At 32.2% G+C, this 16,859-nt stretch overlaps 1 protein-coding gene across 1 annotated transcript; it reads right to left on the bottom strand.

The window, feature by feature from the left end:
- Positions 1-1,243: 1,243 nt before the first annotated feature.
- On the bottom strand, positions 1,244-16,840 carry LOC106070517 (GPI transamidase component PIG-S-like). Its single transcript, XM_013230444.2, has 14 exons — positions 16,570-16,840; positions 7,716-7,855; positions 7,525-7,624; positions 6,724-6,825; positions 6,479-6,613; positions 6,204-6,310; positions 5,860-5,980; positions 5,636-5,697; positions 5,277-5,385; positions 5,088-5,177; positions 4,469-4,644; positions 2,736-2,921; positions 2,213-2,373; positions 1,244-1,614 (listed from the first exon to the last, which is right to left on the bottom strand). The coding sequence occupies exons 1-14, from the start codon at positions 16,637-16,639 to the stop codon at positions 1,506-1,508; spliced, it is 1,668 nt and encodes a 555-aa protein (XP_013085898.2). The 5' UTR covers positions 16,640-16,840; the 3' UTR covers positions 1,244-1,505.
- Positions 16,841-16,859: the final 19 nt, after the last annotated feature.

The raw sequence follows: 16,859 nt of genomic DNA, 5'->3' as shown, positions 1-16,859 counted from the left end.
GTGTTCCCTGAAGGAAGGTCTTTGCGAGCCCCGAAGACCTTGTAATATGGCCATAGATTTTAGCTTGCGTTTTGTTTTTTTTGGCGATAGCAGGTCATCGTGGGGTCAAATCTCTGTAGTAACTGTCTCTCTAATCTCTTGGTATAATCTCTAATGTATAAATGTAATACGTATCATACGTATGTGCGTGTATAAAGTATAAATGGTTCCAGGTCACTTCATCAGCTGGTCATTTCATTCTCAAATCCATCAAATAATAATTGTAAAAAGTATGAAATTAACAATATTTCATATAATTAATCTTATTTACTTGACAAAAAGAATTAGCTTTAATAAATAAGAATGGAATATAAATATAGGCCTAAAGTCAAAAATATTTTTAAAAATTATAAATAAATTAAATATAGATATAGAGCTAATGCAAAAATTGTTTTAGTGTGTTAATTGAAATCAATAATATAGACTTTAGCTAGTAGGTACAGAAGCAAAGAATCGTATTGCTGTACATCCTTTTTATTTCTTGGTCAGTGTTGGTTATTTCTTGGAAGTCAGCGTTTATTAGAATAAATATGTTATATCAGGGTTTGAAATGACAATCTCAGATTTAAGAAAGAACAATTATTGTGAAAGATGGCCTTCTGGAGATAAATTATCAGCGGCAAGATATTCTTATTGTTCTCATCTCTCAAAAGATTTCCCCTACTTCCACCACACCTTGGACTTTGATGATAAATTATGAGCGCAGAGTGGCATGATCATAATTATTCAAATCGTACTTCTATCTCTCAAAAGATTTTCCTTACTTCCACCAAACCTTAGCATTTGATCATTAAATCATGCAATATGCACAGGATAATATTGGCATCCCTACAACAAACAGAAACAATATAATAAATTCAAACTCCGCTTTACAATTCTTTCATTTCTCAACAAGTATGAAGAGAGATGGGGGAACACTTTATACACTATAATAACATGTCAAAAAATTTAAAAAGTATTCTAAATAAGCATATTTATATATTAGATGAAATGAGGGCTTAAAAGCCAAAGCCTTAACAGCACAATTACTAAGTAAAAAATATTTCATTTTGGATGAAGTGACCGGGGGTGAAGTGACAAGGATGAAATGACAAGGGATGAAGTGACCCGGGATGAAATAACCGATCACTGTATAAATATATATGCCACTTCATTGAATAATGCAACATGTTATTACATGAGCTTTACAAAAACAAAACAAAAATATATTTCATTTTTTTATTCAAGTAAATTTTAAATCAGAAAGAAATAAAAAAAATGTGCATAAAAACATCATTAATATATAAAATAACAATCTCATATAAAAACATACACACTTAATGTAGTAGTAACACATACACTCAGATAAATATTCTGAATGCATTTTCAAAACAACAGTATGAGAAATAAATAAATATGATAAACTAATGAAATGAGAGGCACAATATGTACCAAAACTAAAAAAAACAACAAATACAACAAATGAGTTAGTCACTTTTAAGTTTCTTTTGTTGTTTAAACCACCGCAAAGCTTGGATGACTGAAGTAACAACGGGGATGCTGATAGGCAAAAACAGGGGAATGTAAATGGCAAACCTAAAAAAAAAAAAAAGTGAAAATTCTGATGTTTACACATTTGTCAACTTTGTCACGACAAGATCAAGATTAAAACAAAGCTTGCATTGAAATTATTTGATTTATTTCAAAGTAATCTTCGAGAAAGAGATCAAAATATAACTTCAGTAAACGTCTTAAATGTATGAACAGTGCGTTAAATATTCACTTAAGAATTGTTACCATATTTCAATTTGATCATTTCATTAATGTATGTTATTATGTCATATCAATCAAAGAATAAAAGTCATCCAAGACATCCATTGTTTTCTTCTAGTTAGTTGTGGAAATCAGCTTTGTAAAATTTATTTGTATTCTATAGAGTATTGCATGACAAAGCATATGTTATTGCAGCTTTTACATTAAATTTGGAACATTGAGAAGATTTGAAATCATGTCAAATAGAAATTTAAACTTTTAAAAAATGTCTTGTTTCAAAACCATGTTTGTGTCAACCATAATTACAAAGGCTGATTAATATACAAAGTCAAAACATAATTAAGTCTACTGAAATTAAATAAAAACTATAACTTAAAATTTAGGAACAAAAGTATTTAATAAGTTACATATAAAAACTTACTTTTGGTCCTCCGGAAAATAGAGGAGCTCTAGCAAAGAAGGATGAAAGAAAGCTAATTCTGATGCATTGAAAGCTGCTTTTGAGGCCAAAAATGCTTCTTTTAACTTTCCATTTTTTAACAAAAGTTGACTTTCTTCAATAGCTGCTACAGCAGCTTCCACCTGTTAAAAAATTGAAAAACTAACAACTTAATAGAGAACAAGTAATCTTTGATAACAATAACTAATGGAACAAACATTAACAAATGATACTTTTAAAAGGTTAAAACTATTAGCCAATTAAATAGTAGTGTAAATCATTAATACTTGAACAATAACTTAAAATTTCCTTTTGCATTAAGACAAGACTAACAACATTCTAAAATGCCATTAGCCTATTTGAACATATCATAGAACAGATAACAAGAAATATATGACTGACAAAACAAGCATTTTTTTTAGAATTCAGACAATACATTTAACCATCCACAAGAAATGACAATATTTTCAGCAGGCTTCTTAAGACAGTATAGGAATAAGCTTACCTCTTTGCCTATTTCATCATTGATAACAATATTTCCTATCTCCTCTAGCAGCTTTGCCAAAGATTGCAGTGTAGATGTGGCAGTCACAAGATTCTCAACACATCGACACCTCAACCACCCAGATAGTTCCCACATATGAAGTTCAGAACTACCAGTATTCAAGACCATTAGATCATTTGTCATCCACTAAATGATCATATAATGATATTCAATAAAACGTAAAATAAGATTTAAAACAAGCAGAATACAAAAAAATTGTTTTTCAAAAAACAAAGCTTATATATATGTGTATCTATTAGTTTGGATCAATCATATAATTAAACTTTAATAGATCTAGACTAACAATAATAAATGTATGCAATTAGAAATATTTTTTTTACCAATTATTTTTGTTTAGCGCAATTTCATGCTTTTAGCATTTTCAATCTGCTGTGATTCTATCACATGTTTGGACCGGTTGGAAAGTAGGAGAAAGTATCTGGGTGATCGATTTTTAAATGTTTTTTTTTTTTAAAAAAAGGGAATGACCTGAATTTGAAGTTGTACGCTAAAGCCTTCTCAGGCTTCTCAAGCTAATGATGTAACCACTCTTCTAGCGAAGAGGCTATGAAAATGGAGATGGTATAGTAATCTATTGTTATCTATCTATTGTTACTATTTCATGTTTGTGTTTACTAAGCCTCAGATGGCAGCCTAATATAAAGGGGACTAATTCAGCTATTACCACCTCCTCAGTCAAGTATTATTTCTTTCCCTGTTTCAGATATCAAATAAAATAATCTATTACCAAAAGTTAATTAACTAATTGTTTTGTTTTTTTTTTAATTGATTCTTGTGTTGTCAGGTAAAAAGAAATAATTGTGCAGAATTTTAGCTTGATCTGAGATTGTTGTCAGAGAAATAACATACAAGCTTTTGGCCAGACACACAGACAGAGCAAGTTGATATATATATATATATATAGTTCCCCTTTCAGACCTTGTGGTCTATAGGGCAGATGATGTAAAGGTCATCTGTTTCTGTGGCCTACGGTTAACAAGGGTGTCATGTGGCCAGAACAACGACCAACCGCCTTTACTTTTCCCTAACTAATGTCAGGTACCCATTAGAGCTGGGTGGACTCAGAGGCGCCCGAAGATCCCGAAATTAAAAATCCAAATCTTCACCAGGATTTGAACCCCGGTCACGAAGCCAAGTGCCACCGTGCCTCGAAGATGATATAAGTTTTGTAAAAACAAGTTTAAGTTCAGAAAAGCTGTTTCCATCAAGTCAACTGACACATTTTATTGAAAGGATGTTTACAGAACCACAATAAAAATGCACTGAAACAATTAGGTTTGACATGATATGGATTTACTCTTTTGGTGATTTAATGACAACAAAAGATTGTCAACAATTAGCTATTGATAATTTAAATAATTCCAAATACACTGATCTGGGCAGCATAGACATAAATAATAGCACTATCAGTGTTTTGGTACTCTTAAAAACAAGAGTATGGTCAAGTAGGCCTCTATCTGCCAACAAAAATTCATGTTTACCAAGCAATGGTTCTAAAACCATTCCATAAGACTACAAAGATACTATAATGCTTGAGCATTTTCACTAAAGGAATAACACAGTATTTTTAATATTGGGGGAAAAAATTAACTGAAAAGAATAAAATACATTGGTAATTGATATTACAATGACATTAGCCTATATATTTCTTTAAAATAACTAATAAAAGCTACCTGGGGATGTATGTTTAACAGTAACCTCAGCTGTGTGACAAACACCTCCATAACTCTGTGTATATCTACATCTACTGGAGAAGATTGATGGGAGCTACTGTTGACTGTATCAATGTTGTAGATCATTATACCACCCCATCGAGGGCTGAGAAAAGCATTGCTTGCAATAGGTACACCTAAATACAATGAAAATAATTTCAATTGCTAAAAATTTTTTCTTAAATCCTGCTTACGTCCCTCAATAAGTAGCATTGATTTCCCTTGTCAACATCAAACAAAATAATTAATTACTAATAATTTACTAAATAATTTGGTTCATTTTTTATTGATTTATGTTCTGCTAGGAATATAACAAATAATTGTGTAAAGTTTCAACTGGATCAGAGAATAAGTGTGGAGAAATAATGTGTACAAAAATTGTACCAGAAAGATTGACAAAGTGAATCGATATAAGCTTTGCAAACATTCATGTGGCACCTCACTAGAAAGTATATCAACTAATTCTAGTCATTACCATTAAAATTGGCTAATGGCAGAAAATTTAATCTTAGGCCCCATTTTTTACATAAACAATAATTAAATGCAAAAACAAATATGTAAATATTCAACATTGATTTACCATTGTTGTCCACCAAATGCAAAGGACTTTTGTCTCTTGCAGGAATACAAACAATAAAATTTAATCCTGGGTTGTTGGAGGCATGAGATCCTAAAAGTAATAATAATAATAATTAAGACACTATAAAAAAAAATGCATAAATAGGGTTCTTTAAAACATGACAGGTTAAAAAATTAATCCTGATATTACCTAATTTTGTTTCCAGTGGATTAATTACATGAGGTAAATCTTGTTTGGAATAAAAATAAAAGCCATCATTGTTTTTAGGTTTCCCACCTAGACTGACTAAATACAGAATCTGTCAATTAGAAAAAAAAATTAAAAAATTGTAATATTTTCTAAACAAATTACTTTTTTTTTTCACCATTTTCAAAAAGTTTTTGTGTTAAGTTTAATAAAAAAAATTAAATGCAAATGTTACAAAATACAGTTAGGTTGTACATTCACAAAACATTTTTAAAAAAATAAGTTACTAACTAAAATTACAGTTTTGCTAACAAAGATTAAATTTAGTTAAGTAAGTAAAGCTAAAAATGAAGAGCACTCACCTGAGATGTCACAGAGATCTGAGTATACTCTTCAAGTGATTTTACTAAAGGACTTAAATAATCTGCAAAGAGAATATTCTTAATGAATGGTAATTTTATATTTTAAAAAAATGGGTAATGTATATGTGAATCATTTTGACAGACCTTTAAAAAAAAGTGCAAAAGTATCCAAATGAGAATAATGTAGAAGGAAACGTGATCACTTCATTTTCCTTGCAACTAACCTTCAATTCCTTGTTCAATGGTCCAGTCAACATTCATCTGCTCTGGTTCTGGCACCATTAATGTAAATGTCAGGTCATAACCAGCATGATACCTGAATGACCTCATAATATCTTTATCAGGCTGTAAATGTTTATAAGAAATATACTCACTGAATTAGTTTTTAAAACTATAAAAGTGGAGAAGTATAAATAACTTAAGCACTTCTATTTTATAAGCATTTTAAATTTCAAGAAAATGATAAACAGATGGTATTTTTCTATTATGTAATTCTAGAAACAACAACTTTTTTTTTTCTTTTGCTTTTGTTTAGATATAATAGGTTATTAACATCTAATTAGCTTACTCTCTGTAGTTTAAGACCCTGTGCAGTTTCCATGCTTTTTGCAACATCATTATTTCTACTGACATCTAGAAGCAAATGTGCAATCTGAGCAGTTAAGCCATTCACATCTATTAGAAAATACAATGCAATAATCTCTGACATAAGCAAAAATGAAAAAAAAATTAAATTAAATACTAAATAATTAATTTTAAAAGAATTTTTTTTTAATTCAACAAACTATTTTTTATTCTGTGTGTAATATTTCAAGACTATACTAAATAAAAGGAGTAATTTACCTGCCCCATTATAAGGTAAAAAGATACAGTTTTTAGGTGCTATGAGAGGCTGAGTAATGATGCTGGACTCCTTTACAACAACTATGTTATACTTGTTGAGATTATCAGATGATAAAATATTTTCTAAATCAGCCACTAAAACATAAAACAAATGTCAATACTTAAAAGATGTATCAGAATTTGAGTAGTTTCTTCTAAAAATTGTAAACAGTAAATGAATCTAATGTCTAAAATAAAACTAATACATTTGGTAACTTTCTGAATTGCCACCAGTTCTGATGTTTCTCCTTCACGTACAGAAACTCGAAATATTGAAGACAGCCTTGATGCATGGTGCTGTTGAATTCCTAAAACAAAATTTCAAATTAAATCATCGTCTAAAAAAATCAAAGTAACATTGATGTACAGTTTCTTCTTTATTATATTTATTATAAGTAAATCTACATTGACTGTCTACATGTAAACAGATCAATTTCTGTTGCGGTACATTAAAAATCACGATTGCAAGAAAGGTATAACAAGCCCAGTCTTTTTTGTACTTATAATGTATTTATAATCAGGCCAAAATCCCTACATGAGCTTAAAAATTACTAAAAATGCTCCACAGTTCAGTTGTGGGACAGGCATGAAAGGGTACAGTTGTCAGGAAATAATAGGTCCCTGCTGATTTTGTTTTTGATTTGGCTTTGGGACAGCTCTGCTTGAAAAGCCACAATTTATTCAATACTATGATATTTATTGATATTTCTTGCTATCACTATCCCAGAATGCATCTATCAACATAGCAGAAAACATTAGTGGGTGCTAGGACAATTTCTATGTACTTTATAATTACTTGTTACGCATTCTCTATTTTTGCAAGTTACTTTTTTCCATTTTTTTTTCCTATTACAAAAAAAATCTTTTAACTTTAAAGTCTATTTAAATATTGGTGTGCTCTATAGACAATAATCTATTTAAATGCTACACTGTCAAATTTACTTAAAACTTATTTAGAAGCCCTAACTACAAACGTACCCAATAAAGTACTAATATGATATACTTACCTAGAAATCTATTTAAATGCTGTGCTAAGTCAGTAAGAAATAGTGCATCTTTTTTCACAGGGGAAGCCCATATAACTTCAGCTTCTATTAGATATTCTATCTGAAAGAACAGAACAGTATAATAGGATTTCAAATTTTAAATTTACTGTACTGTTATGTACAAAGTTTCCATAAATTACATTATTGTTTACCTTTTTGTCTGACAAATGTTGAATGTCCGAGTATGGTAAACTAAATCTGTACACTTCTGTTGTTTTCCACCACAATGGAAGGCCAACGACTATACAAAGGATTCCTAATGTTAAAGCAGCTGTGTGTGCAGTCCTCTTCTCTGAGATATAGACAAATATAATTATTAAATGTTTACAAAAACTCTGAAAGAAAACTACTGCTTTACTGTTAAAAATAGGATTAGATTATTGCACTACCGTGTATATTGTCTTTTAAATAACATGCTTGGGAGTTGAACACTTAGTGAGATTGTGATAGAGCGCCACATGAGGTTTGCGGGACATGTTCTCCAACAAAATGAACTACGCAACTCGCTCAATGCTCTAATGGCACTAGGGAAGAGCTGGCATTTATAAGAATTCATCCTAGAATGTGGAATAAGAAATGTGCCATTATTTTTTTGTCTTTATTATTAGATTGTATTTTTGTATTTTAAGTTATGGTTCAGTGTTTTAATGTATTTTTGGTACACAATTTATTAGTCTTCTGTTCTGGAGTGTTTCTAAGTGTAGTAATTTTTTCTAATGGTGTTACTCTAGACCAGGGGTGGGCAAATTACGGACCGTGGGCCACATGTGGCCTGCCGGAATGATTAATGCGGCCCGCAGACACCTACAGGTGTGCCCACTGTATATACATATAAAAATTCAGATATATATTAAAAATAATTCTAAATGTTTATATAAATTATTGAAACTGTTTCATTATAAAAAGTTTCAAGTAAACGAAGATTACACTCAATCCAAGACACAGGCCAGTATTTATTCAATGGTATGAAGAATTGTGTTGAGTGTGCTTGGAGCAAGATGGCAAGTGTAACAACTTATGGAGCTCGAGCTTTGACTGAGAAAAAGAGTTTTTTTTTGTTGTTGTTTTTAGTAAAGAATATCCCAACCATAAACTCTTAACAGGAAAGTTTGCACTAAACTGCATAAAATATCAACATATTTAACGTTCTAGATCAGATGATTTGGGAAATAATAAAGCATGCTATCAAAAGAACAGCAGAAGAGGTAGTTGGATTTAAACAAAAGAACGAGAAAATAGGGTGGTGTGATGATGAATGCAGACAAACTATAGAAGAGAAGAACAATGCCCGAATGATAATGCTACAGAGAGAAACCAGGAACACTAGACAGCAATACAATGAAGCAAGAAGAAGGGTCACAAAAGTTTTAAGAAAGAAAAAACGGGAATGGGAAAAGTCCAAGATCACTAAAATTGAGGAACTAGCAAAGGAGGGAGACATGAGAGGAATGTATATGAAAATTAAAGATGAAAAGAACGGATTTCAAGCTAGATCACACATGTGTGAGAACAAAGATGGTCAGCTTATTACAGAAAACAGCAGGGTCATTGAGAGATGGGCTGAATACTTTGAGGAGATCCTAAATACCACTGAAGATGGAGACAATGGAGAATATGAACTGCCGCATGGGGGACCAGATCCCTTAGTGAACCCTCCAACACTCATTGAAACATCAGAAATAATTAGGACAATGAAGAATCACAAAGCACCAGGAGAGGACCAAATCACAGCAGAACTAATTAAATATGGAGGGAAAGACTTACATTCCCAAATACACAGACTAATATCAAGAATTTGGGAAGAAGAAGTAATACCAACAGAATGGGAAACGGCTCTTATAACCCCAATACACAAAAAAGGATCCAAGTTAAAGTGCTGTAATTACAGAGGAATCTCTCTACTAAATGTGACTTATAAGATACTGTCTAGGCTTATAACTAAGAGACTTGGAAAATATTCAGAAGAAATCTTAGGTGACTACCAATGTGGTTTCAGACCCAACAAATCCACAACCGACCACATCTTCACACAAAGATGTATACTAGAAAAATGCCATGAATACAACATACCAATCCACCAACTCTTTATAGACTATAAAATGGCTTATGACAGTATCAGAAGGAAATACCTATATGACACACTACAGGATTTTGGAATACCCAACAAGCTGACAAGACTTATACATATGACATTAAACAACTCAAAAAGCAAAGTCATAATACAAGGAGAACACTCACGGGAATTTAGGATTAAACGAGGATTAAGACAAGGAGACGCACTTTCCTGCATGCTTTTCAATTTAACACTGGAGAGAGTTATAAGAAATATACACATAAACACAAGGGGAACTATTACTAACTACTTCAGGAGAGAAAACATGGGTCCACAACCAACAGGGACGATATACAGCCAACATCTACAATACCTTGCTTATGCCGATGACATTGCCTTATTGGGTAAAGAAACCTCTGACATCGCTAGAGCCTTCATACAACTAGAAGAAGCATCTCGACCAGCAGAACTTGAGGTCAATGACAGTAAAACCAAGTACATCACAATGACAAGAGACAATCAAACAGAGGGACAAAATATCAAAATCAAAGACCACGAATTTGAAAACGTCCAAACTTTCAAATATCTAGGAAGTACTATTAATTTCAAAAATGACCTAATAACAGAAATAAAGGAAAGAATAGCAGCAGGCAACAGGGCATTTTATAGCACCCACCATTTACTTAAGAGCAAAATGATTTCAAGTAAAACCAAGAAAATAATATACAAAACTATAATAAGACCAGCAGCAATGTATGGAAGTGAGACCTGGACACTGACAAAGACATCTGAAAATTTACTTAACACTTGGGAAAGAAAAATTCTTAGGAAAATCTATGGTGCCATACAGGATGAAACAGGGTGGAGGACACGTACTAACTATGAGTTATATCAATTATATGAAGACCCACCAATAGTGAACAAAATAAAAAAGAACAGACTACGTTGGGCAGGTCACCTTGAAAGAATGTCAGACAACAGAGGGGCGAAAATCGTATACAGGCAAAAACCAAAAGGCAGACCCCAAATGCGATGGATAGATGACGTGGAAGCAGATCTGAAGCAGCTTGGGGTTAGGGCGTGGAGACAAAAGGCCCAGGAGAGATCTGAATGGAAGGATGTGTTAAAGCAGGCCAGAGCCCTCCATGGGCTGTAGCGCCACTGGGATGGATGGATAGATCAGATGATCAAAATTATCATAGCTAGGGGTCTAAACCACATGCAGTTTTGTACGAACATTTTGAAACCAAATATTCTGATGTATCCGCTGGCTTAGCATGTGAAAGGTAATTAGAAGAATATAAAATCTCAAGGAAGAAATTTGTATGTCCTTTGAAGGACATTGACTGTGACTTTGTTACTAATATTTCTAATGAAGAGTCAAAGGCAGATTTTGTGTTTTCGGTGTTGACTATTGCAATGGGTTGTTTGCATATGAAATGTAAGTGCATGTTAAATCTTTTCAAATAAGGCTTTCCAATTTCTCCAGACAAGCAAGTGGAAACAGGCTTTGTCATACTTTCCTTTGCCGAAAGGTGAAACTATTTCTAGTGTAATGGTTAAAAGTACAAGACTTATTTAGATTCCATAATTGTGGAATATATAAAAGCAAATTTCAAGACGTCTTTACACACTTTAAAAAAAACATTTGCTGCTAAACTTTCACATTATTTGGGTACACGTACATATGTGAACAACGATTTTTTTTTTGGAAACTAAACAAGTGTAACCACAGGTCGATGGTGACTGACTATAATTTGACAGCAGTAACAATGCTAACAACTATTAAGCTAGTTTGACAGTTCTAGAACATTAGGCACGAGTGTAAACAGTTAAATACTTCACATCAAGTACAACTGTACATTTGTTGTGAATGTAGTGATGTAAAAAGACAATAGCAAAATTTTTTTGTACAAAATTGTTTTCAGAAATTGATAACTCTTGTTGTAAGTAATTCCTCAATTGTGAGTGTGAAAAAAATTAAAATTGGATGAATAATACAGTATAAATATGAATTAAAACACATTATACACAGTTAGTTACCATATTTTTCTAAGTTGTAACTATATATATATATATATATATGTATATATATATATATATATATATATATGTGTGTGGCCCCCATTCCCAAAATTTGTTTAATGCGGCCCTCGATACAAAAAGGTTGCCCATCCCTGCTCTAGACTAATGTGAATATATATATATATATATATTAGTTATAAGTCTCTGGGCTCTATTTCACATTTGTTCTGGTTTCTTTGTGGGGTTTTTTCTACTTGAAGGGTCCAAACAAAAGATGCATATTCCAATAATGGTCTAAACAAGGTTAAATGACACTATAGTTTCGGGGATGACAGCAAACAGGTTTGCATCTATACTATTGGTTTAACAGAATGTAAGGAGTGTGAGATACATGTGTTTCCTTTCAATCCTGAAGCCAAAGAATTTGAAATTGCTTAGCTGGAAGCACCCCCATTCGTATGTAAGAGGTAAAACCTATTGTTAAGACAACTGGAACTTGTGAATACTACAATATCTTTGTCAAATATTTCAAATAAAAGTACTGAAGTAATATTCCTATCAAGACTTGCAACTTACCAGTGAAATATCAGATTTGATTTTTACATCACATTGCATATAATATTATTTTTAAAAAAAAGGTTTTTATTTATAAAAATGTTGTAAATGATGAATAATTAAAATCTAGTTACTAGATCTACTAGGCTAGGGTAGAGTCTCAGGTTTTAGTCTTAATATATAAAAGTTAGAAAGAGTCTATGGCGACTATGGTCTGGAAAAGTATTATTAGTAATATTATTATTATAAGTAATATTAAAGTATATTTAGATCTATGTATCAAAATAGGTTCGATGGTAAGTTTTACCCAAGATATATTCATTTCCGTCTAACGAACAAGTTAAGCCCTTCCGCTGCAATTTTTATGTTTGAATTTTTAATAGCTCCGTAATGGTTAGTCCTAGGAAAAAACTGCTAACATCTATAAACTCGTCATCCATTTGTCAATAAAAATAGATGTGTTGTTTTGTTACGCTTTAGTTACAATAAAATATGTCAAAGAGAATCAGGTCAATGAGTTCCAGTGCTGACATTAACGAACACCTTCCCTCATTTAGTAACTTAGTGCTAACGAACACCTCATAGTTATTGTATTTAAAAAATGTTATTATCTTTAATTTTCTTTTTTTATATCAATTTCTTTTTACATTAACCAAAGTCAGACAGGTCAGTGTTACTTTTCCCACTCTCAATTGCTTCCTTCTCTGTTTATAACGGATGCCACAACAAGGCCATTAGACACAAGCTTTACATGTATATACACTGTAGCATACCTTAGGTCTAGTTGACCCAAATTTTAAAAAAGCACTGTCTAGCTCGCTTCACTCTGCTCAGTGACTGTGGCCTAATTTGGTAACTCATTGATCAATAATTGTCCCTCCTTCTTTTTTTACATTTGTAGAGCATTAGTGATGAGAGGCAAAATAGTAATAAAAAAAAGTGTTTAAAAAAATGTAAATCTAGCATTTATTAGTGTCATTTATACTAGAGATAAAGGCTGTTTGTTAATGCCATTGATAATAATAAATGAATAATAGTGAACACCCCCTATTTACACAAAGGTTATGACATGTATGTGTTTTAGGGCCTACTTGGAGGAATTTTTCTAAAAAAAATCTCCTTTAACCCGGACCAACCCTCCGTCTGTCCTAGAATTTAAAAATGGCATCATCCTACCAGTGCTCTTTGAACCCGTGTTTTTCTGAGTAAACGAAACTAAAGGTGTCTGAACTATAAAGAAATGGAGTATAAACAAAAACAATAGACTAGTTTCGTCATATGTCAAAATAAAGTCTCATTTAAACAAAGATTGTTTGCTAATATCAGAACATAGGGTGTTCGTTAGACGGAAATGACTATTAATAAACTATTATCACTATATTTGACTACTAGCCCGGCATTACCCGCGGCCTGCGGGTCTAAGTTTGTGTTAACTAATGTTGTGGATTGGATTTAGATGTATGTTAAACTTAGCTAATGATCCTTTCAAGTTTTTTTCTCTTTCGCTACGAAAATAAAATTAGTTTTGCGAAAATGGGTTACCCGAAGCCGATACATTCACATCTATTAAAAACGAAAAGAGCGATAGCTTTGTTAAATGAATGGGATTATAAAGTAAACAATTAAACGAAATAATTTTTAGTACGCGATTCATGAATTAATATAGATCTAGGCCTATCTCAACTCGGCTTCGCAGCTTTTGTAAACGAATGTAGTCTCTTAAAAATAATGCTTTAGAAAACCAAATTTGAATGTTTATTTGATCAAAATATGAAATGAAAGGACTATAATTAGCATGTTCATGTGTTAAAGTATAAAACTATCTGTGCGATGAAAAGTTGAATTAGAGTTTTAGATCTAGGGATGGGATTTTAAAGTAAACAATTAAACGAATTAATTTTTAGTACGCGATTCATTACGGTATTGCCTAATGAAAGAATGTTCGTCTGGAAATCTATAGTTATGTATATAAGGAGCTAATTAATGCAAAAAAATGCTTTTGAAACACAAAACTGAAGGTTAATTTTATTATATAATGAAATCAAAGGATCTTCTTTTGTATTTTCATGTGTCAAAGTAAAAAACTATCTGCGCAAAGTGTATTTCTTAAAATTAGATCTAGGTCTAAATCCTTTCGATCTTTTCTCATGTCAACATTGTAGACATGGCCTAGATTCATAAAATACTATAGCTTTAATAGAGTCGGACAACTTTATGTTTTTTTAGGGTCTAAAGTTTGTTTTAGGGCTACGATACATACACTAAGGTCTAAGTTGGTACCCAAGAAACATTCCTGCCAAGTTTTATCAAGATTGGTCAAGCGGTTTTGATGTCTATAAGTAACATACATACACCTCACATTCTACTTTATAGTATAGATATACTAGGCCAGGGGTGGGCAAATTACGGCCCGTGGGCCACATGCAGCCTGCTGAAGTGTTTTATGCGGCCCGCCGAAACCTACAGAAATCAGGTGTGCCCACAGTATATACATATAAAAATGCAAATATATTAAAAATAATATCTAATATAAATTATTGAAACTGTCTCATTATAAAAAGTTTCAAGTAAGCGACAAGATTTTCTTATTGGCTATGCATCAATACACTCAATTCAAGAGACAATCTCTGATCAGTATTTATTCAATTCTATGAAGAACTATGTTGAATGTTGGGTAGGCTTGGAACAAGATAGCAAGTGTAACAACTGATGAAGCTCGATCTTTGACTGAGTAAAACAGTTGTTTTTTGTTGTTTTTTTATACAAAATATCCCAACCATAAACTCTAAACAGGAAAGTTTGCACAAAGCTGCATAAAATCAAATTTATTAGGCCTATGAGTAACAAATACAGGTAGTTCCAAGTTAGTATCATAATAATCCTATGTATCCGCTATCTTAGGGCAAGGCAAATGAGAACAATATAAAATCTCAATGAAGAAATTGTTATGTTACTTGAAGGACATTGACTGTGACCTGGTAACCAATATTTCTAATGTAGAGTGGAAGACAGATTTCATGTGTATCATAATTGCTATTGTAATGGTTTTTTTTTCAAATGAAATGTAAATGCATGTTAAATCTTTTCAAACAAGGCTTTCCCATTTCTACAAGCAAGCAAAAGAAAACAAGTTTTGTCATTTTCCTTTGCTGAAAGGTGAAACTATTTCTAGTGAAATGATTAAAAGTACAACACTTATTTAGATTCCTTAATTGTGCAATTTATAAAAGCAAATTTTATGACGTTAAGAACCAGCTTTCAATACCACCATTTAACGCAGAAGCTAATTCAGGTCCCAGAAGACATAACTCAAAGCAAAGAGAAGTTCCAGTCAGTACTTCCTTCCACGGGAGTCTTATGGGTGCCAGAAGCTGTATTGCCACACATTAAAAAAACTTTGATGCTGTTTACACTATTTGGGTACACAGTTCTCATTTTACATGTTGGATTGTTCAGATCAGTAATCCTATATCTGATATGAGCCGCGCAGTGGTTTCCAGATCAGGCAGTCCTCCGAATAGTTTTGGTTCTATTTCTATAGGAGGGCTTTGGGGCCAGAGTCATGTTCGGGTCTCTTAATTTAGTATGCACCATTGAAGGACATGGTCAGCATTCTCTGGTGATGCTCCACAAGGGCAAGTTTCGCTCGTCCTGAAATTTAACTTTCGGAACATATATTGTCTCATTCAGTGAACAAGCATTTTTAGTGGAAACTAAACAAGCATAATTACTGGTCGATTTTGACTGACTGTAATTTGACAGCAGTCACAAGGGTAACAACTAGTAAGCTAGTTCCACAGTTCCGGAACATTATGCACGAGTGTAAAATACTGCACATTAAGTACAACAGTATATTTGTGGGGATATTTTAATATAAAAAGACAATATCAATTTAAACAACAAAAAAAATAGTAAAATTGGTTTAAAAAATTGCTAATTCTTGTTGTAATTTCTTAACTTGGAGTGTTGAAAAAAAAGGAAGCATAATTATGATACAGTGTAAATGTAAATATGAATAAAAAGACATTATACACAGTTAGCTAGAATATCTTTGTAATATGTATATACATATGTGGCCCGCCATTCCCAAAATTTAAACAATGCGGCCCTAGATACAAAAAGGTTGCCCACCTCTGTACTAGACTAGACTATAGATTAGATTATTATATAGATCCAGAATCCACTGCACTGGATTATAAAATTATTAAAATCTAAATATAATTATATATAGAATAATAGTCTTAGCCTACAGACTACACCACACTAGGCTCAGCCCTAACTCTAGGCTACAGCTTCAGGCTCAGCAGAATCATGAGAAAGAGTCAATTGAACCAAACTGAGTAACTGAGACTTGAAATTCAAATTGAATTCACCTTTTTCTGAGTCTGAGTTTTCATTTTGATTTTCTGTTTTGCTTTCAGTTTCACCAGTATTCATACTCATTTGATTTTTGTAGTTAGAAAATAATAAATCTGACAACAGACTACGAGTCTAGTCTGGTCTAGACAAGTAATAGACCTAGATCTAGCTAGACTCCAGTATACTCGATTAGATCTAGACTATAGCCTATAAAATAAATGAGTCTATTAGTTATTAGATTTTAGCAACCGGGTAAAGATTGTTTTTACCGGAAGCTACAGTAGATCTAGGTAGAGTCTAACTG

The sequence above is a fragment of the Biomphalaria glabrata genome, chromosome 1, assembly GCF_947242115.1.
Source record: "Biomphalaria glabrata chromosome 1, xgBioGlab47.1, whole genome shotgun sequence".
NCBI lineage: Eukaryota > Metazoa > Mollusca > Gastropoda > Planorbidae > Biomphalaria > Biomphalaria glabrata.
This window is presented reverse-complemented; position numbering and strand designations above follow the sequence as displayed.

Bases quoted from the DNA above. Each gene is read 5' to 3' on its own strand.
- LOC106070517 (XM_013230444.2), bottom strand. From the start codon at position 16,639: ATGAGTATGAATACTGGTGAAACTGAAAGCAAAACAGAAAATCAAAAT. The intron at 7,856-16,569 runs GTGAATTCAATT...TCTATATCTCAG, and splicing joins AAACTCAGACTCAGAAAAAG to AGAAGAGGACTGCACACACA. The intron at 6,311-6,478 runs GTAAATTACTCC...ATTTTCTAATAG, and splicing joins TTTACCTTATAATGGGGCAG to ATGTGAATGGCTTAACTGCT.